General features: G+C 35.4%; 1 protein-coding gene across 8 annotated transcripts; it reads left to right on the top strand.

Annotated features, from left to right (window-relative positions):
* Positions 462–22,556, top strand: LOC109721540 (protein OPAQUE1-like). Of its 8 annotated transcripts, XM_020249193.1 has the most exons (38): positions 462–838; positions 950–1,093; positions 1,843–1,988; positions 2,057–2,213; positions 2,305–2,363; positions 3,116–3,272; positions 4,253–4,402; positions 4,518–4,654; positions 5,173–5,319; positions 5,401–5,502; positions 7,061–7,118; positions 7,234–7,335; positions 8,416–8,453; positions 8,540–8,666; positions 8,770–8,940; positions 9,567–9,698; positions 10,864–10,973; positions 11,721–11,781; positions 12,447–12,624; positions 13,290–13,495; positions 13,748–13,867; positions 14,405–14,503; positions 15,307–15,528; positions 16,596–16,735; positions 17,022–17,133; positions 17,268–17,315; positions 17,451–17,498; positions 17,619–17,789; positions 17,865–18,017; positions 18,814–18,990; positions 20,429–20,566; positions 21,028–21,098; positions 21,185–21,284; positions 21,349–21,405; positions 21,480–21,536; positions 21,664–21,744; positions 21,839–21,921; positions 22,077–22,556. In XM_020249193.1, the coding sequence occupies exons 1-38, from the start codon at positions 719–721 to the stop codon at positions 22,210–22,212; spliced, it is 4,515 nt and encodes a 1,504-aa protein (XP_020104782.1). In that variant the 5' UTR covers positions 462–718; the 3' UTR covers positions 22,213–22,556. The 8 variants fall into 8 exon arrangements, 5 of the variants coding, with proteins under 5 accessions (XP_020104782.1, XP_020104784.1, XP_020104783.1 ...); XM_020249195.1 differs by lacking the exon at positions 5,173–5,319; XM_020249194.1 differs by lacking the exon at positions 9,567–9,698.

Below are 22,938 nucleotides of genomic sequence, written 5' to 3'. Positions count from 1 at the left end.
ATTAGTGATAAATAAATAAAATTTTAACATATGAGTCTATAAAAGATTTGCACTCTCCCACGAAACCAAACTTAAATACAAAAAAGCTAGCCCTTGTGAATACTCATAATTTAGTACACGAATACCTTGCTATTATACAAGTTCATACCATAAAAATATATGACCAGCCGTCGTGAGATGATATAGTTTTTATAAAAATTATGATTATACTATTTAAACATTCTAGAGAGCATCCAACATTTTGGACTCTCGAGGCCTACGGCGTACGGGCTTAAAAAATGGACCAGTTCTGGTGCAACTTGGTGGACCAGGTCCGTGAAATAATTTCAATTTTGAGTGTAGCACGTGTTAAATAGAACCACATCAATCCGAAATGACGAAAATGCCCCTTCGATGGCATTCTAGTTAATATAAAATCGCGCAACGGTCCACAGTCCACACTCGCAGCGAGAGGCGGAGCGAATTTCGAACGAGAGATACGCCTTCGGTTGCCGCGTGCCTCGATCATCGCTAACCGAGGAGAAGTGGCTCCTTCACTGCGACTCACCATCTCCCCGCCTCCTCCACAAGATCCCCCGCCCCTCAAAACCACCGATCGCCATTAGAGATCCCAAACCCTAGCTCTCTCTCTCTCTCTCTCTCTCTCTCTCACGCGCGCGCGCGCGCACACAGAACCTAGCCTGCTTTCTCGCTACGCTTCCATACGCAAGAGTCGGTAATGGCGCTTCGAAGAGGATCGGCAGTGTGGGTGGAGGATAAGGAGTGCGCGTGGGCGGAGGCCGAGGTGGTCGATCCTAAGGAGAAGCTCGTCGTCGTGGTGACGCCTCAGGGGAAAAAGGTTGCGATTCTTTTCCGATTCTTCTTTCTTTCTTTCTTTCTTTTGATTTGATGTTGGGATTTGTCTGGGTTTTTGATGACTTCGCATGATTGTATGTTTCGTTTCTGGAAGATTAATGTGACTGCGGAGAAGTTGTTGCCTAGAGATGCGGACGCGGATCATGGAGGGGTCGATGACATGACCAAATTGACGTATCTGAATGAGCCTGGGGTTCTTTTCAATCTTGCGCGGAGATATGCTCTCAATGAGATCTATGTAAGTGGTTCTTGGAGTTAGCTTTGAGCCCTTGATGAAATTAGGCAAGATATTGTCTGGTTCGCTTCATAAAGATTTTTATCAGGGAAATTTTTTCGTCAAAGAAAAGATTCTTTCAATTCTTGTATATTTTGCTAAATCCCTTGTAACGCTACTTTATATTGCCATAGAATTTGATGAGATTCATTATAGTCAATGAAGAGGGAGGTAATCTTGCGTAATAAGTTAGAATATTGCTGGGCGATGAGAAAGTCTAATCGTTAGATACATGGCTTTTCTTGAAGTAGAAATTGAAAGAGAATTTTTAAAGCTTATAGTAAATTCAACAAAAAGGATAAAATTCAAGAACATTACCGAGAATATCAGTAACTTTACCAAGAATATTGTATTAGAACTTGCAAATTTAACTGCATTCATTTGGTTAACTTTTGTGATACATTAGTTATTTCTGTCGACAAAATTTGGTAGCGAGGTGTACTTTTCTGTTCATCTCCTTGTAGAAGTTTGAAGAAAAAGAAATTGAGTGTGTACACTGTAAAGTACAATTAGCCAACTAATTTTAGCAAATAGGCCTTTATTCACATGCCCCAAATTGCCTGATCTTAAGCTGCTAATGTAGTATGCTAATAATAATTATATATCCATGAGATGTCTTCACAGTTATCTATCATACCTTGCCTCGTTTTTTCTTGTTCTCCATTTATGGATTCACCCTTACATCGTTTTCTTAACTTTAATATTGTTGATAGACATACACAGGAAGCATCTTGATTGCAGTTAATCCTTTCACAAGGCTTCCTCATCTTTACAATGCGCACATGATGGAGCAATATAAGGGTGTCCAGTTTGGGGAATTAAGCCCACATGTTTTTGCAGTGGCCGATGCATCCTACAGGCAGGTTGCTCGTTCCATATATGCATACTTTACCTTGTAAAGAGATAACTTCATTATTCCTTTAACAGGGCTATGATGAATGAGGGTCGCAGCCAGTCTGTTTTGGTCAGTGGAGAAAGTGGAGCAGGAAAAACAGAGACTACGAAGCTGATTATGCAATACCTAACTTATGTTGGTGGACATGCTGCTGGTCATTACAGAACTGTTGAGCAGCAAGTCCTAGAAGTAAGTTATTTTGGCTTGCGTTGTGTTCCTTGAAGTCACTTTTTTAGCCCCAGCATTGTAAACCAATAATTTTTATTGCAATCTAATGCAGTCAAATCCACTACTAGAGGCATTTGGTAATGCAAGAACAGTTAGAAACAACAACTCTAGGTGAGTTTTTGCTTAAGCTGTGAACTTTCTTGACTCTTCACAGTGCGCTCCATGATCCATCTATGAAGTAAAATCATCAGGGGAAATGCACTTTGACAAATAGTTTAAAGACATATTTATATTCTTTTTATCTGTTGTTAAATGTTCATTTTTTTAAACATCTTCCTTTCACTTGTATTAGTTCAGAATGTGGAGTGAAACTGTCAAGAGCCTGAGGCTTATTATTGACAACTGTAACTTATGAGAATGCCTAAATGAATTGTCAATTGTTCTTGATTTTGTGTATATGTAGCGTTAATTGTGAGATGATGCAACTAAGATATGACTATCTGTAATACGTCTATAACAATGATGGTTTTTCCTGACAATCATCCATATCGTTAGAGCTGTCTACATCTAGACAATAATTTCTTATCTTTGAAATTTTGATGCCCATGGACACTGTGCCATCTATAATTTTGGCTGATAGAACACAAGGTGGTGTGGTATGCAAAAATTTCCACAATAATGTGCGAAGAACAAGTAGCATAATTTCTTAGACATGCTTAGTTACGCGTGCTTATGTTGGCCAACAACTGCAGCTTTAGCCACAATGTACACGTATGTTTGTATTGCCCTTGTCAATTTTACTAAGTTTATCTCTATGTGCCGAATGGTCCAATTGTTTTGTATTTGACCTTGAATTTAGTGTTATCATGTCCGTTTACTCTGAGTTACAATGTGATACTATACGTTGTGTTTTATTGTTGCAGTCGATTTGGGAAGTTCGTCGAAATTCAGTTTGATAAAACTGGTAGAATATCTGGTGCAGCAATTAGAACTTACCTTTTGGAAAGATCCCGAGTAGTACAGATAACAGATACTGAAAGAAATTACCATTGTTTTTATCAGCTTTGTGCTTCTGGAAAGGTAAATTAAGTTTGTAAACGTTGTCCAATTAATACTTTTGCCATTTGGATATGCTTGTCTGTTTGAATAGCAACCGTCGGGCAAGTAAACTTATGTGCACAAGTGTCTTCATCAAGGAACTTGCCTTTTCAGACCCTAGTTGGGCCTTAACTCATTGAATACATGACTTTGCTTGCATATTTCGAGTTGCTAGGCTTATTCCTTAACATTTTCATTTCTCATATTTATAGGTTTGGTCTTCCTGCAAAGAAAGGGGCACTTTATCTACCATCTTCTTGGCCAAGTCATTTGAAAATTTTGAGCTGATTATAATTATCTAAGCTTTTTCCCATCAGTTTGGGGTTTCTATAGACATTTTGAAGTTGTGAAAGCTCCCCAAAGCACTAATGAAATTTCATGCCGAAAGTGATAATAGTAAACTGTCTTCAACGCTCTTTAATTAGCAGTTCTTACTGTTGTTTGTAAGTTGGTTTTAAAAAAAAGCACGAATCGACATATAAACAGAACGGTCATCTTAACTTAGTAATATATCATAATGTATTAGTTAGTTTCACAAACGAACTGTGGAGTGAAAGAAGATGAAATGAAGCTAGGTAAGGGAAAGAGAATTGAGTCTAATGAACCTTAGTTGAAGAGAAGTATTACACAAAACTTCATATGGGAATCAAAATGGATATGCAACTGGGAAGGATTGTAGGAAGTAAGAAGCCATCAGAACCTTCTACATGAGTGTTTCGTGTTGTGAACTAATGGTTGTTGTTATATCCTTGTGATAATTTGTTTCTTTTATTTCTTCTCCTCATGTAGTTCAGTTGAATTTGCCTCTGCTTTTATTGGCACACTCATCTTAGTTGATCTCAGGAATTAGTGTTCTTTAATTTCTTTACAATGCTCTGTATTACATTTGGTCACTGCGGTGCTTATGATGTTAGCAGGTAATTTTAACCTTATCAATCTCATCGCTGTAATTATACTTCCAGGATGCAGAGAAGTACAGGCTTGCCCACCCGAGAAACTTCCATTACTTGAATCAAAGCAGTACATATGAGTTAGAAGGAAACAACAGTGCAGAAGAATATTTGAAAACACGGAGAGCAATGGATATAGTTGGTATAAGTCTTGTAGAGCAGGTTAGAGCTTACTGTACTTCTAATACTGACTTCATACATGAACCTTTTTTTTACTGGTAATATCTCTACTGGAATGTCCTTGGTTAAAATTTTCTTTTCTTTCTGTTCCTATTAGGAGGCAGTATTTCGTACTTTGGCTGCTATTCTTCACCTTGGAAACATTGAATTTTCTCCCGGAGAAGACCACGATTCATCAGTAATCAAGGATGAGAAATCTAATTTTCATCTCCAGATGGCTGCTGAATTGCTTATGTTAGTAATTCCTTCTTGTTTGAAGTTCATTAGTCAAGTGGCTTGAAACTTTGAGCAAATGCATTTCTATTATATTATATAGTTTAATATGATGATGAAAACCAGGTCATTGTAACAACTGATTTTTTGCTTATTTTGTCTCTCCACATATATCCAAATTGAGTTATATTTTGGCTGTTATTTTATGCACTTGTTTTTACTAAAATGTTCTGAAATTCTCTTAATTTATTGGATAGCCTTGCATCCATTGTGCACTATCTGTGGATATGTTGCTGATGAATTGCTAATTTGCTATGTCGAAGTTTGGTATGGAACATATATTTTATTTTGTATCTTTATTTTACATATTTCAAGAATACAAAATCTGTGATGTAGGTTTAATGACAATTTCTATATATTGCTGCAAAATTGCAAATGTTTTATTCCTTTTATATTGTGAGGCACAATGCATCTCTCTCAGTACATTTATTGCTCATTGTTTATCTTAAGATTGTGGACTTCTCCTCTTTGCAAATTAGGTGTGACATGAGCCTTTTACTTGCAACCTTGTGTTCTCGTACCATACAAACTCGCGAGGGAAGTATTGTCAAAGCACTTGACTGTTCCGCTGCTGCAGCTAGTCGAGATGCTTTAGCTAAGACTGTTTATGCTCGATTATTTGATTGGTACCTTTTACTCTTTTTTTCATTTTCTACCTGTCTATGTTTGATATGTTTAACAATTCTATGTTTGCATGGTGATTGCAGGCTTGTTGATAATGTTAATAAGTCGGTAGGACAAGACCTGGATTCCAGAATACAGATTGGAGTCTTGGACATATATGGTTTTGAGTGCTTTAAACATAACAGGTCATTTTTTGGGCCACTCTAGTCTTGACTCCTGTCTTCCTTCTAGCAAATTTTTTTCCTTTCCTTTTGGCATAGTTTTCTTCATGTCGTAGATACTCTAGCAAAAGTTAGAATTTTAAAGTAGGGTAAAATGTAAGGATGGTGCATGTACTATCCCCAGTATTTGTGATCTAGTCCTTGAACTTACTAAGATATTTCAATTTCATCCCTGACCTTAAAAAATGTAAATTTCCGAGTTAGAATACCATTATACCTATCTTTTAAAATTGTTTCTTTGTTCAGCGTAATCAAGCACAGTTAGAGGAAAAGTTGGTTTCCTTTTTGTGGCCAGGAATGAAATTGCAATACACGACAAAGTTCGCAGATTAAAGTGCTTAACTGAAAATGCTTAAGCTAAATTGTTGCAACAATTTGTTATTTAATGACTCATCTCATTTTTATGTGTTTTCATTTATGACTTCTCTTTCTGGCATGCACCAATTTGCCTTGTGGCATGATTGATCTGACTGGCTTGTATAAGTACATGAAATCCCAGATAATTTGACAATATCTAACGTGTGTATGTGCATTTTCATCCTGTCATAGTCTGTTGCGGTCGATGCTTACTTTGGTGCATTGAAGTATAAACAAAAAGTTTTCTGTATGTCTACTGTACCTGTGCTCATTAAATGACGGATTACATATTGATCTATATTGCATAGACGGTGGATACACACATGTGATATAGATTCGACACAGTATGGATGCTTCAAAATTTTTAGATACTATACGTAAGGGATACAGTGGTATGAAGTTTCTAAAATTATGTATTAATTCTATAACGAGATATATGGTAAACAGTTCGAATGATTAGATAATACAAAGCTCTATAAGCACACTAACCTTGTACAAATATATATATATATTTTTTTTTTTTTTTCGAGCTTTGTTAACCAAGAAAAAAAATTAATTAAAACAAAAGAAATCTTAGGTTTTATCAACCAAGAACCCTTGATGCAATTGGCATGCAAATGCATAAGTGAGAACTTAATGATAGGTTTCTAGATGGAATAATTATAATCCAACACCAAAAAGGCCAATCTCATGTCACGCCCATATCCTTCCCATTTGGTAAATTTTCAAAATTGTTGATAGAAGTATCTGGCATTTATTGGGCATGTATTATTCTAGTATTGGTATCCATTAAGTAACCTGTACGGACAAGGAAGCTAAAATCAAGTATCAATCCATCATACTAGACAATATGTGTTACATCATTGACATCTTGTATTTCTCATATGCTTGATAATTGATAGTGAAGTTTTTTGTTAGGTTTCATTGACTAATGTAGATTACTTCATCCTTAGTGAATGCTTTTTGGTTGTTTCACTCATTTTTGCAAAATGGATTGCTCCCAATGCAAGACACAATTTTTATGATAGTTATTTATTTTGTTGTGCATGCTTTTATCTGATTTTTTTTTTTGTTCAAGTTTCTTGCTATATAATTTAATCAGATTCCAAATGTAATTTTTGTTTTTAATCTTTTTGACTCTGCTGACAGCCTTTCTTCTTGTTAGTTTTGAGCAGTTCTGCATTAACTTTGCTAACGAGAAGCTTCAGCAACATTTTAATGAGGTGTACAGTCGCTATCAACTAATCTCTTATTACTTCATCGGTTCATCCTTAATAAGTGCTCGGAAGCTCCTTTAGTAACTTTGTGATTTTACATAAATCTTGTTTCTTATTGCAGCATGTATTTAAGATGGAGCAGGAAGAATACAGAAAAGAGGAAATTAACTGGAGCTACATAGAATTCGTTGATAACCAGGATATCCTGGATTTGATCGAGAAGGTTTTTTCTCCTGAAGTATAAGGCTGTAAATTATGATGCCTAAAACTTGTTGTAGTTCAGTTTGCTGAATAGTTTGATCGGCTATCAAATTTTAGCTCACAAAAGTAATGCTTACTTATTCACCTTATGTCATTCCCTTAGGTGTAATATATTGTCACTTGTTCCCTCTCCCCAAATAATTGGTTGTTTTTTCTATTTTAAACCCCAGGAAGGACATACCTGGCGCTCCGTATGGCAAAGTAATGTTGTATACTACAGTTAGAAAGTCTTATGACCTACGAAATAGCACATCTTGACCCCCATTGATTTCGAGATTGATTTATATTCTGAAGATTTTGAAAAACCATTTGCAATCTTCTTTTCTTAAAGAAGAATCTTTTGGGCAAACTTTTTACTAAAATATCTTTTGGAACTAATCATATGGATCTGGTTCCACCATTTTGAATCCACTGATGAGCAAAGAGAAAATTTCCTTGGTTGGAAGCATCCAATGTTAACAAAATATGACCGTCTAAATTCTAAAAGATGGGTGCAAACACCGAGACTGGGTAATGTTAGCTAGAGAGCGAACCTCCACTCATCTTATTGCATATTTGGTTGTCAGAACAGTGTTGCAAAATCAATTGGAGGAGATTTTTTTATGTTCTTTTCTCCATATAAGCATTTACTTATTACCCAGATATTTTAGCATGAACATGCGCTTCTTTTACAGCTACTTTTGCAGTTTGTACAGAAAAAAAAACATACAGGCATATATTAACTGTATGCTTTACGTTACATATAATGAGGGGTTACTGCTTGTTGTAGTAGTAACAGTCTTGGGTTGAAATAATGCAACCACATATTTGCTGGATTAGTTATCGAGAAATGCTACTTTATGCAAAATGCTGAAGCACATGATTTGTCTTCACAATGTCCCTCTTAGATTCCTCTTCTGGTGCAGGCATAATTAAACCAACTTTGGAATATTTTAGCCTGGCAAAATTTCTTAATCCACTGCATTTTAGCCTATATTCTATTGTTTTTATCTATGCTTACTGGAATACTGATGACTTGTGCTTGTGCAACTTCATTTTGCAGAAGCCAATTGGAATAATTTCACTATTGGATGAAGCATGGTAAAGAACAAATTTACCTTTCTTTTTATTTTTTTCACTCGCACAAGAATTATTTTTACTAATTTTTCTTTTGCTTTGATGTTCAGTATGTTTCCGAGATCAACAAACAAAGTATTCAGTACAAAGCTGTATCAGAACTTCAGAGGACATCCAAGATTTGAAAAGCCGAAATTCTCTGAAACAGATTTTGCCTTATCTCATTATGCTGGGAAGGCATGTCCTATAAATCAGCTATTCTTGTAAGCAAAATTATCAAATGAACATATTGTTCATACATAATGAGATGTAGGATGAAGTCCTTTTTTATTTTTTGTAGGTGACTTATCAAACAGATTCTTTTCTGGAGAAAAATCGAGACTATGTAGTTGTAGAGCACTGCGGTCTTCTGTCTTCCTCAAGATGCTCTTTTATTTCTGGACTTTTTGATTCACAACCAGAGGATTCAAGATCATCTTATAAATTTTCTTCTGTAGCATCCAGATTTAAGGTATCGACTTCAGATCTAAGTTGTTTTATTCTTATCTAAGGCTCAAGATTGTCTTGCAACTTGGTATGTTTTGTTTTTGTGTGCATGTGGTGCTTTTCTTTTGAAGAGCTCTGTGCTTAGGCTTTGTGCAGTTGCATAATTTCTTAGTTACCTTGTCAATGTATTCCTAAATAGTTTCTCTGAGAGCAATTCTTTTGGGTTGTTCTTTAGTCTTGTCGTATACTTAGATTTTTTTTTACCTTTAACGTTAAGCTTCTTCAAATTGTAGATATATAATCAAAGTTTTAAATGTCTATCTACACTGACTGTGCCCACTGTGCCATACCGTGCCGATAAGATATCAGCACGATATGACCCCCATGCCGATGGCGCAGCTCGTCATCCTCTTTTCTGAAATTAGCTAGTAGTTATCTCCATAAAGTGCAAAAGATTTAATAAAGATATATAATAATCAATTAGGATATATTGGTGCCAAAGAAAATAAATATTTCACATACCATAGTGTATAGGCACACAATTGTTTTTGTGACTGGCACTCAGTTCTCGACACGTCCCCGTGCCACGGCTCTTAAATCCTTGTATATAACATTTCCAATTTGATGTTTATAATTAGCTGTTCTTCACAGCAACAACTCCAAGCACTCATGGAAACACTCAACTCTACAGAACCTCATTATATCCGCTGTGTAAAGCCCAACTCTTTGAACTGTCCTCAAAAGTTTGAAAATTGGAGTGTTCTACATCAGTTGCGATGCGGGGTTAGTACAGATTAACTTCATTACTTTATTATTTATGTAAATATTTTGTCTCTTTTTCAATCACATGTTTTTTTTAGGGCTCAGTGTTTAATGCAATCGGCTTGTTGAATTTCTACCTAATCATTACTTCATACTGAGATTATATACGTCTAAGGTTTGACCTCTGCATCTTTTAAAAAGAATTATCCGGACACTGAAGATAACTTAACTTGGTAAAAAGAAAGAAAACATGTTATTCAAATTCAGAATTAACTTAATGTGGCTCTCCCATTTCATCATGTCATTGGCATGGGACTGCATATGCCCATAAAAAGGGAAAGAACTGCAGTTGCATAAATTCTTAACAAATCAGCGTAGATAGAAGCAGGTTCCTTGATTTCGGTAAATTTTTAGATTTGTCAGCGCATACCATCTTTACTTATAGGTGATGCTACTATTATAATGAAGTCTTAGGAATGCGACTCAAGGTCCCATCTCCCTTCACGAGAGGCGGACCATAAGAGCAAACATCAGATGTTGCTACTCAATTAAAAACCTTGAGATGGATGAGCAATTATAGAATTTGTGGATTATATCTTCACTTCAAAGAGTTATATATACAAGGATTTCTTCTGTTAAGAAAGATAATATTCTCATTTCATTTATCTGGTTTAGTTTTTTTTCACTACCTCATTTTGGTCTAGTGTGGTTTTTGTTTTGCTATATCCTCCTTTCAACTTCAGAAACCTCAAGTCTATCATTTCCTCTTGAGCACATAGCAGCTCTATCATCTCATTTTAGTCCTGTATTTTTACAATGGAGTCATAGCCAAGGATGGTTGTTCAGGTACAATAAAGACCTCATGCTGGCATTGCCCGTACTAAAATTTTTTGACAGTCTCATGCTTCAAAATCTTTAAGAGGGCACACTTCCACAAGAGGTGACTTCAATACCAAATCATCCTGTCTAATTTTTGCACAACTGGACATGCGTTATATTTTTTTTTAATATCTCAAAGTCATGTGTTCATTTTTAACATCTTAGTTCTTTAAAATATTCTTAGAATCTCTTGTATTATTTGCAGCTAACCTTTCATTTTGCTTGGAATCCATTGTGTTTTCTACATTTTCTCTTTCTTACAGTGTTGGCTTGGTTGACATGATCACTCGGTTGATCTATTATACAGGGTGTACTCGAGGCAATCAGGATAAGTCTTGCTGGATATCCAACACGGAGGACATACTCTGAATTCATAGATCGTTTTGGAATCTTAGCTCCTGAATTTCTGGATGACAGGTTGCTCATTAGTTCTATACTGCTGTTTCTGTCTTATTCTGTTAATTATTGTACTTCATATGTCTATGCATTGTCCTTGCTTCGACTTTAGTGAAGACCTTTTGTGATACTATTCAGTTCCATGTTGGGTTTGTATGATGAAGTATCATTTTGCTTACTAAAACTTTAACATGCTGTGCATGTCTTTCTCATGTGGCATTATTTATTCATTTTCCTATACTTGTGAGCTATAGTGGAGTTGGATTTCATGCATCAAATTTCTCAAGTTCTTTTCGTAACACCTAAGCCTTAAAAAGTTAACATCTGGACTGTTAATTTTCATTTGTTCTTGTCATGGAGATTCGTCTTCTACTTTTACTTGCATATATAGTATCTGTGGTTCCAAACCCCAATATGCAGCAAGCTGGTTGATTCCCCACTTGTCACCTAATTTGTTAGTGTTTCCATCATACGTACATATTGGGTATTACCCAAATTCTCGGCCTCACGTCCGGCTTGCACATTAGAAGACGTTAATGCCATTTTACGGTTGTTTCCTCAGAAGTCAACTCTTTGAGTTCATATATGGGTTTCCATCCTTATCAGTTTGACTGAACTATGTCATCTAACTCCTTTCATCTTAGTTCATGCTCTTCCTCTCATTTCTCTATGCTTCTAGAAGACTATAACAAGCCATCATCTTTATTCGTGGGTGACTAATACGACAATGCATTTTATAAAATTCTTACTCTTTTTTATCTCTTGCAGATTTGATGAGAAGTCCTTGACGGAGAAAATTATAAAGAAACTAAAGCTCAACAATTTCCAAGTATGTCTTTCCATTGTTTCACTTGAATATCTCTTGCATAATCTTCAAAATCTTAATTGGTGCTACAACAATGTTGGTGCTTCATATGTATGTGTCATTGTTTTCTAAACTTCAGTGTCACAGGTTTTGACGTAGGTTGTTAAATGGTTGTTTGGCATATATTTTTGTTAGTCATAATCACCCTTTCTACTTATGGATCTTCACAGGCAACTAAATGCGTATTGTGGAATTTGTCATGAATTTAAAAAATTGAATAACTGCTTTTCACTGACTTTCGTAGTCTTTTGTTACTAATGTTTGTGATAGCCATTGCGGAGTAGCTAATTATAGCTGAAGTAATGAAGGAAAAAATAAAAAGTTGAGGTCAACAGGATGGATTAATATGTTTCAGTTTGACCAAGCTGGAAAAGACCTTCAGTTCTCTTGCCATGGACAGATTATCCCAATGGAAGTATTACATTATTTTATCTTTTATTTTTTTAAAAATTGGCTGCAGAAACAAGCACGAAAATTGTTGTGGAAACAGCTGTGCTTTTTCTAGATTAAGTTTGATACTTCGATTAAAATTTGAGATTTTCTGTTGTTCAATTTAAGTTATACTCCCTATTAATTTACTTTTGACTTCGCATCACAGTACCAATCTTCTTGACATTCAAATTCTTCAGCTTGGCAAGACAAAGGTTTTCCTTAGAGCTGGTCAGATCGCACTTTTGGATTCTCGACGTGCTGAGATTTTGGATAAAGCTGCAAGAATTATTCAGGATTTCTTACGAACCTTTTTAGCCCACAAGGAGTTTCTCCTAGTGAGGAAAGCAGCTGTTAGTCTTCAAGCATACTGCCGCGGTATGTTGCAGCAAAATTTCTCTCTCTCTCTCTCTCTCTCTCTCTCTCTCTCTCTCTATGAGGGGTTTGTGTGTGTAGAACTCCATAGAATTTAATGCACTGCTATAACTGCAGTTATAGACTTAAAGAGTGCATTGGTTGTAGTTTCTGGCTTTCTGCACTTTAGTTTGAGTACTACATACCAGCTACTTGGCGCTCTAGGCGAATCTTTATCAACTATAGGCCATTTACAGTCTGTTGTTCAAGAAAATGCACTAAGAAACCAAATAGAAGACTGATCATACAGTCACTTCGCATGTTCAACTATATGAAAATATAAACAAAATGCGTTGCTTTTAATGATGAAATCTGATTTTTGCTGTATCTAACCAGTTACAATGTTAAAGGCTTAGAGCCAAAGAAGATTGCTATGGCATGGAACATTGGCTTTCTAGTCACATGCTGTTATATTGACTGAGGCACGCAGCATGTAGCCTTCCATGGTGCCTATGTGATGCTGAACTCTTTTAGGTTGTGATCATTAAACCATATGAAATACCTTCTTCACTAAAAAGTTGGAAAAGAAAAAAAGTGAGGTGGAACTGGAATCATGTAGTATGGTCCCAGTATTTTGATGTTTCATACCTAATATAGATACCTTTGGCCCAAATAATTTACTTTTCCAGGTTATTTGGCTCGAGGCATATATGCCTGTAAAAAAGAAACAGCAGCAGCTCTTTTAGTACAAAAATATACTCGAGGTTGGATACACCGTCGTTTATTTTTGCATCTCTATTCTGCGGTTCTTGTCATTCAGTCTAGCATCCGAGGATTTTCATCTCGCAAAAGGTTCATGGACATGAAGAAGCACAGAGCTGCTATTGTTATTCAGGTTCACTCTTTCTCTATATTTACTAATGTAAATGGATTTTCTGTCAATCATGCTTTCGTTTTATTCTTTGAGGCAGGTGATAAGTTTTCAGTTAAAGCTTGATTTTCTTTTAAAGTATAACTACATTACTCAGTCCTTGAATTATCATTGAAAAGCATGATGTTCTTGTCCGCAAGTTTAGTAACAGTAAACTTTATTATCAGATAAGGATTATGTAGTTATGTGATCATTATATTTTCTGTAATCACTTAGGCACAATGGAGGATGTGGAAGATCTGCACATTTTTTCAGCAATTCAGACGTGCTGCAATATCTGTTCAATGTGGTTGGAGACAAAAGCTTGCTAAAAGAGAACTTCGGAGGCTTAAATATGTAAGAAGGACTTCTAACCATATAGAATACGATTACATTGTATTTTAATTGTTTCAGATTGCATAAAGATAGAAAGCACGAGTTTTACAAGTTGATTTGTTTAGTACTTTACAGCAATTTTGGTTGGGGTTTATCCTCACTATCCCATCAAAGACAATGAAGAATTAGCAAATTCCACTTGGAATTTAGGGAAGATATCCCTTTATCTTGGGGATAACACCTAGAACTAAAGCTCTTCTTAACTATAATTCTCACTATCCCCAATATAGAAATCCTCAAAGCAAACATTGAACAAGTATGCATCATTAACTTGTTCAACACTTTTGCTTGAAGTTACAATCAAATATCTCTTGATAAAAGAGGTCCTTCTTCCTCTTTTATAAATTTAGTTTGCCATACTGCATGGTATACTCCTATTATGTCTTTTAGAACAATTTAGTTCTGTATGTAGCTCATCTCATTACTTGATCTAATGTTCTCATTTTCATTGTTCCAAAACATGCGTTCCCTTAACTCCTCTTTCGTAAATTATCCTAGTCCTCAAATGAAGCCGGCGCTTTGCGTGAGGCCAAAAACAAACTTGAGAAGAATCTGGAAGATCTGACTTTGCGGTTAACTTTAGAGAAGAGACTACGGGTAAGTTCCATGTCCCAATTTTAATTTAATTTTCTGCTATCTATTTTGTGGCAGTCAAGTAAATAATGACGTTAAATCATTTTGTTTTTTACTGTGCTATATTGTTGGCTTTATATTTTATAACGTTCCCTGCTTCAGTAACCTGATTATTACGATGGTTAATATTTGTTTGCTACGGTGTACTATCCTGCAGTTATGAAGATCTGATCAGTGGGTTGGTTAGATTAACTTGCACCTATAGAAACCTTTTGAATAATAGGATAAATATTTAATGACATAGACCTGTGGGGACCAAGTCCTTATGTTTTACATGGTAGATAATCACTCCCCAAATATAGGAGTGGCCTGTGTAGTGCACATCTACAATTGGTCGTTACGACCAAAGTTGAACACTTGAACTACTCGTGTCAAGTTAGAGGTTTACTCATCATATATGTCCAGTTATCACTTATCACTCTTTCTCATTCTAATGAGCAAAAACAAGAGGCCCAGTGGTGTAATTCTGTTTTGGCTGGTACACCAAAAATATATGATACTTAAAATAATGCGTTACAGTTGTAAACCCAGGTAGTTCTTGCAAGTCTCATTAACATTTAGGAATATTAATGGGAACTATTATGTTTTTTAGATCTATTTATACCAACAATATGGTTATGTAAATGGAGATAATTTATTGTTTTGTTATTGACTTTAAAACCGTTACTATACCACATTCAGTGCTCCATCTATGCATCTTTATTTGTAACTTTCAAATCTATTTACAATTAATTATCAAAAACTTTACTGTTGAACACTTAACATAGGTAGCTGTTGAAGAGTCCAAGGATGTCGAAATTTCAAAACTGCAAAGAGATTTCGAATGTTTGAGAGCTGAGCTGGAAGCAGCCAACCTAGAAACCTTAAATGAGCGCAACAAAAATATCTTGCTCAAACAGCAGTTGGAGATATCAATGAACGATCAAGATGCTCTCAGAAATATGCTTGCTGAGATGGAACAATGTAAAAATGAGAACTTGGTTCTAAAGGTATGGGTGGACTTCATGTCTAATTTAGATCAATTAACATCTTATATCAGTTGATAATGCACAATTTTGATATTCCTTAATAAGTTAAATGAGATAGCAACTAAAAATTCAATATACAAAGTGTACGTTTCTGTCTGTTTACTCTGCATATTTTGATTCTTAAACAAGAAAGCCTAATCCAAACCAAGATATTCTATAAGTCGTAACTACCCATACTAGTCCACTAGTATTTGTAATAGTAACTTGTCAAGCTTTATCCTTCATGACTTAGAAAACTTAAGCCCAAGTAGCTGATACTAGTCTCCTAATCCTTGTATACTCATAGCAGCCTCCAATAATCTTTGGTCTAGCGCATGTTAAACACATGATTTCTCTTAATCTATGCTCTACGAGTGTTCATGAGAGTTATATAAGGTTGTATCACTTCTGTAGTCCTCTTTACTTCAAACAGATCTAAGTAATCATATGATCCGACAATGCATATTTCGGACATCTCTACTCAAGTATGAAATGGCAGAAAAGAAGGACGAAATATTCACAAAAACTGTCATTTCAATATGTATAGGCCTGTTTTTGTCAGTAGTTATAATTTCGCTAAACCAAATTGGAAATACTACCAGAAGTCAATGAGATTTCCTATCTTTCTGTTGTTTGGCATTTTTAACTAGGTACATACAACTTTTCTGAAATTTGGTGCTCATTTAGTTAATTAGAAAATCTTATGAATTTCGTTATTTTGATGTGAAGCATTATTTCCAAAGAGATTATCTACTTAGTGGCAGTTGGACTTAATAATTTGTACAAAATTCATGTGGAAAGTATCATGTGAATTTATTGGACTTATCATGTTAAAATATCTTTGTTATCTATCTTTTAATGTACAACTGTTTATAAACATACTTGGTATCGGGATTTCTAGCGTCAAGTGATCTAGATTGGTTATTCAATATGTATCGACAGATGATAACTGAATTATGATAAAGTAGAGGAATTTCTTCATTGGTTATTATTTTTCAGCTGTTTCAACATAGCTTCTATAAGGCAATGAAAGGCTTGCATTTCTGCAGAGTACATTGGAATCTCTATCAAAAAGGAACTCGGAAATGGAACAAGAGCTTTTGAATGCTCGAAAATGCAGTCATGATACTTTGGACAAGTTGCAAGACGTGGAAACTAGATATTTGCAGCTACGACAGAGCTTGCAGAAGTACTTTATTGTTTTGATGGGAATTTTTTAATATGCATACTTAATGTTTTATTTTCAATTAGGACAATTAACTTGCTAAACATCTAGTTATTTCTATTTATTTATCTTTTACTTTGCTATTTTACACTTTTATAGTTTATTTACCTGTTACCTGTAGCATGTGAAACTTCCACTAATTTCATGTACTTGCTCTCCACCATAGCACTAATTTGTTATTCAGTTCATGTTCACTCATTTTTCAACTTCTTTTTTTGTGGCTTAAATATTTATTTTCTTGTTGTCTTAGTTTGGAGAATAAACTCTCAAATTTAGATGATGAGAACCATATTTTGAGGCAAAAAGCATTAAGCTTATCTCCAAGGAACAATCTAGCAGGGGCATTCAGACCATTTTCTGAGGTTCCTCAACAATTCAACTCTCCCTCTTTCTTGCTTTGTTACACTATACTGCTAGATTCATCTATATTAATACATCTGTAGATACTGTTTTACAATGACTAACCGTAGGGTGTTTTCTTTTTTTGGTTAATCAGAATTATTTGGGTCCTTCTATGCTTTCCACTATCAACCAGAGGTCATATGTAAGATAACCTCACCTAGCTTGTCCTTTTCCTTGTCAGATTGTGTAGCATCTAAATCAGTGTCCTGAAATGTTCTTTTATTTCCCCTGAATTAAAGAAACTCCTGCACATGTAAAATATTTTGCCTTTCCACAGAGCTTAACAGATTTAAGAAGAACAAGAATGAATATTGAGAGACATGAGGTACTGGGATTCTTATTTCTGGCAACTGGTAGTTCTTTAAATTGCTTATTTCTCTTTATACCCTCGGCTCAAGTGTAAGAGAAGTATATTTGGAACTAAATGTTCTCCTTTTTTTTTCAGGAACATCATGAATTTCTACTTGGGTGCATTAAAGAAGATTTGGGATTCAAAGCTGGTAAGCCTATTGCAGCTTGTCTTATATATAAATGGCTTCACCAGTGGGGAGTTTTCGAAGCTGAAAGGACAAGCATTTTTGACTACATAATTGAGGCACTCAATTCTGTTTTGAAGGTTGGAACCCATTTAGTTTTCTTTCAATATCTTGGAAATGATTTTTGTTCTCTCAATATATCTTAATATGATCAGGTGGAAAGTGAGAATGACATCTTGCCTTACTGGCTAGCCAATACTTCCACACTTTTATGCCTCTTACAAAGAAACTTAAGATCAAATGTATTCCCTTCAACACCTTCTCAACACTCTTCCTGGTCTCTTGTCTTGAGTGGAAAGACATCACAAGTATGTGAATTCCAACTTGCTTGCTTGCTGATTTATTAGAGAAATTTAATCCTACTTGTAAGCAATATCATTGCTTGCTCATAGTTGGCTTTTGTTGTGCTCTTATACTGTCTGGCCACTTGAATTTATCATGTTCTAAGATTTTGGCTTTGCTAATTGCTGTACACTATTGTTTTTCCATCATCTATTAATAAACAGTTCGACAGTGCATAGCTAAATTTCATGTCATCCAATATTTAGTCACATAGTTCCGGACCTAATTCTTAATAATTATGCACCGTTTCCTTAAGACATTTATAGCAGGTCAGATTTCAGTGTCAAAGAAAAGGGTAAGGGGGATATGGCAAAATTATAGTCACATTTTCTGAGTAACAAAGAGTATTATACTGTGTTGATTTAGTTAATGAACTAAATGGTAATAGTTTCTCCAAATCTCTACACCATTGACTAAATGAATAGTTACATATATGGAGGAACAGTACATACATTGACAGGGAGAATGTGTTAGATGAACTAACAAGACGTGATACAAAATTCAAATGTATAGTGGAGTAGGCTCTTCATAACTAGACAATGATGAGGCTTCTTTCTTATGATTGTGAGATTGTTATGAAGAATTTTTTAGTTACCTGCACTATTTATCACGGTGACACAATTTTCTATTTAGCCAAGCAGAAACAATTAAATACATCATAAATGGTTGCGGGCTTGATATAACTTTTGGTCAAATAGAAAGACTTGTTTTATCTATAGAATCAGACATGATATTATCAGATTTTTTGATCAAGTAATGCAGGTGCCTAAATCTCCTTCAAAAAATACTGCACAAGAAGAGAGTCTTTCACATGTAGATGCTCGCTACCCGGCTATGCTGTTTAAGCAACAATTGACAGCCTGCTTGGAGAAGATTTTTGGCTTGATTCGAGATAATCTAAAGAGAGAGATATCACCACTCCTAAGCCTTTGCATTCAGGTGTCTTTAGCCCCTGTTGTTGATTGCATCATGCACTTCATCTATCATGCTATGTGGTTTTATATATTTGCAATAGCTATTAGAACAATATTGACAATTTTCTACATCAAGGCCTGATTCAGTTCCTCATTAAAAAAAAAAAAGAAGAAGAAATATTGGTCTGTGCTTTCCGTTGCTCTTTTTAGGTCTTGGTGTGCTTTTCTGTATTTTATATTTTTGGTAGGGTCTATTATTTTGTTAACATACTTAAAGAAAAGCCTTGTCCTGTATTGGTTTTTTTCTGCAGCTCCCTTTTCTTTTTCTATCGACTAGTTTATGTAAGTCATTCAGTTTGGTTGATATGAAATCCAGCATTATATGCATTTACATACTTGCATGAATACTCTTAACACACAGACACATGCACATATAAATATAAAATTAACATGTATATATGACCATTTATAATTTTGATTGGTCTTTTAAACAGCCTTATGCAGTCGAAGTTGTATGCATCCAGAAATGTTATACCACCAAATTTCTTATGCTTAATACTTGATACAAACCTTTTGTGCTAGAATCAAGATTCACTTAAAGGTTGGTCTGGTTAATTATGTTCTACTCAATCATCCATATAGTGTATCTTAACACATTAATAGGCATTCTTAGGCAGATTTTTTAGGCAGAAATAGAGTTACGCATTAATCCAACAGCTTCGTATCAATGGCCCAGATGTAGATATAGAATATCAAAACATAGAGAGACCAGAAGAATTGTAGTGAAATTATCTTTCTAACACATGTAGTGGTAAATTGGCTTGTCTTGGCAGAATCATACTTTCACTTGGCTTTTTACATCTGTGAAATATCAACTTTAGATGAATTTGTTTCACCATCTCTTGTGCCATATTTTACATAAGACCACCTGTTTGGATATGTGAGTGTACATGATCCGTACATCTTAGTATGCTTGTTCTGAATGATGCTTACAAGGTCATAATTTATTCTCACATTCAAGCACATATGTATAAGTTACCTTCATGCCTGTTTGCCTTCCGGTGGATTGGATTGGATTGGATTGGATAAATTAGAAAGAAATATTGGGGGAGAGAGAAGGTTTAACAAATTGCAAGTTTCTGGCGGATCAACATGATTTTCGAATCAAATCCTATTTGATCCCAACCGACGGGTGGGATTCGATAATCCACCGCTGGAATTATTCCACCCAATTGTGTTGAGGAATCCTGAGCTCTTGCAAGCTCTGAAGCCTCTGGTCACTAGACCCTCCTCCCCCAGTATCGCTCTCCGTCTCCCTATCTGATCCAATTCTTGATGCCATGCAGTCCCTTTAGTCTGTTGTGTGCATGTTATAATATGAATATTCTTCCTTGCAAGATAAAAACGACTCACGCAGGTAGTTACCTTGAATCTTCTTGTTGTTGTGAATGTATCATACAAAGGCACCGAAAGCTACTCGAGGAGTTAGTGGAAGGAGATCCAGATCACCAGAAGGTAGTGTTCAACAGCCACTAAGTACTCACTGGGACCGGATTATCAAATTTTTGGATTCACTTATGGATCGATTACATAAAAATTTTGTGAGATTCTCTCCCTAACCATTTCCTTAACTCTTGCTTCTGCTGCTGTCTATTTTCTTATGCAAGATCTGCTTAACATTGCTGCCAAGTAAAAGATTCAGTTTATATATCAATTAGGCAAACATAGTTCCATCAGGCACAGCTTAATTCAAATAAGTTTGGGGGTACGGGTGGTGAAAGATGGGGCGGAGTGGGTGTCATCTTTCTTCGTAAGCTCTGCATCATCTACTGTCTTAGAATAACGGAGAACAAAGTCAATATTTATATTTATTTGTCGTCAGAAGGGATAAGAGAAATAATTACTGGAATAACTGTAAATATGGCGGACATAAATGTGATGTTGGGAGTTTCATATCGTCTATTGTGTTTTTGCTATGACTTCCAATATGTTGTGTAACTTTTTCTGCATCTACTGATTTCCATATGGTAGCTGCATGTAATGCTCTTCAAGTATTTTTCAGGTACCTTCTTTTTTTATTCGTAAACTCATTACTCAAGTTTTTTCCTTCATCAATATCCAACTTTTCAACAGGTAAACAGTTACTAATCAATTTAACCGCCTAACTTTGAGATTAATTGTTGATTAAACTTATTCCCTCCTCCCACCACTATAAATAGTCTGCTATTACGTCGAGAATGTTGCGCATTTTCTAATGGGGAATATGTCAAGTCTGGGCTTGCTGTGCTGGAAAAGTGGATTACCGATGCAACAGAGGAGGTGAGCAACTGCTTATTCTTATTTAGGTATCATGTTTTCGATTCTTATCTTTTATACACTGTAGTATGCAGGTGCTGCTTGGGATGAGCTAAATTACATCAGACAAGCTGTCGAGTTTCTGGTAAAACTAAAGTTGCCACATTGACGCTAGCAATACAGATTTTTCTGATTTTTTATGAAATTGGGGAATTGCAGGTTATTCATCAGAAGCGGAAAAAGACTCTTAAAGAGATCAAGCATGATATTTGTCCGGTATAAGCCAACGTTTACTGAATATTCTAAAATTCTGGATATATGATTTATATTCTATTTCTTTCTTAAAACTGACTATGATTTTTCTGGACAATTGATGATTTATTGCTCAATTCTTATTTACTAGGCTCTCAGTGTGAGGCAGATTTATCGAATATGTACGATGTATTGGGATGACAAGTACAGTACGCAAAGTGTCTCAAGCGAGGCATGTTATCTTGCACTTCTCTATCTGCCAACTTTAGAAGGATGTGATATTTTTTTTTTCCCTTCCTATAAGCAGTGCATACAACAATTTACAGGTTGTTGCAACAATGAGGGACATGGTAAACAAAGACTCTCAAAATCTTGTGTCAAATTCTTTTTTGTTGGATGATGATTTGAGGTAAGTTCCTACTTTTGCTTGGATTCATGAATATAGCTACTCTGGGTATTATCAGGCTGACCATGCTTTTGACAGCTATTTTTATTTGTGATCCTTACCTATTGTCTAAAAAATGTTCAATGCGATCGTTACATCTTATTCCTATTCCATTTCAGCATTCCTTTCTCCACGGAGGAGATATCAAAGTCTGTTCCTGCAATAGATCCAACCGAAATCGAGCTTCCACCATCTCTTCATCATATCCAGTCTGCTCAATTCTTGATACAGCAGGATGAGTCTCCTGTTTCTTAGATGACGAGACAAAAAGAATAGGTTTGTTCTTACAAGCCATGAATTTGATCCCCCTACTCATGCCAATCTTGAATGCCTTAGCAAGTATTTGGCTAGTATCTGCCTCATAACAGGTTTAGTTCAATGACGAGCTCCCCACAAAGAAGAGTGGGATTATAGAGGCAAGGTTCCCTAACTTCATGTTTGATGACTTCAATCTTTTCATCTATTCGATCACTGTTGAGATACATCTATTGTACTTTTCCCTCTTATAGTAGCTGTTTTGTGTGCTTTTCTATGATCTACTTGTGCGAGTATGCTGGCTCTTTTTGCATTTGTAATTGATTTTTCTTGGCAGGTCTGGATATGCTTGCAATAACTGTATAGTTGTGTTTTCTTAGATAGTTTATTACTCTCATATCTTAGGGAGTATGCTAGCTGTAACTTGCATTATTGGAGCTAATAGAAGATGTGATGCGACCAATACACAACTGTGTTACTCGTTGACCAATTTGAAATGCTCCAATGACTCGTATTTGTTAAGAAAAAGATTCTTCTAAATATTAGCGGATTAAATTTAATGAGATAAGAGTTTCTGTAAGAATCTAAGCAAAGGAGGCTGGGGATGAGCATACTGTTAATTCTTCGGTAAGAGATAAGTTGTGAAACACTCTTTCTAGAGTTTTAGCATTAAAAAAATTGATAGGACTATTCAAAAATTTGATAGGATGTTGGATGTGAACCCCT

This window comes from Ananas comosus, linkage group 15 (genome assembly GCF_001540865.1).
Source record: "Ananas comosus cultivar F153 linkage group 15, ASM154086v1, whole genome shotgun sequence".
NCBI classification, from domain to species: Eukaryota; Viridiplantae; Streptophyta; class Magnoliopsida; order Poales; family Bromeliaceae; genus Ananas; species Ananas comosus.
This window is presented reverse-complemented; position numbering and strand designations above follow the sequence as displayed.

Bases quoted from the DNA above. Each gene is read 5' to 3' on its own strand.
- LOC109721540 (XM_020249193.1), top strand. From the start codon at position 719: ATGGCGCTTCGAAGAGGATCGGCAGTGTGGGTGGAGGATAAGGAGTGC. The intron at 2,214-2,304 runs GTAAGTTATTTT...AATCTAATGCAG, and splicing joins TTGAGCAGCAAGTCCTAGAA to TCAAATCCACTACTAGAGGC. The intron at 17,316-17,450 runs GTAAGATAACCT...GCCTTTCCACAG, and splicing joins CTATCAACCAGAGGTCATAT to AGCTTAACAGATTTAAGAAG.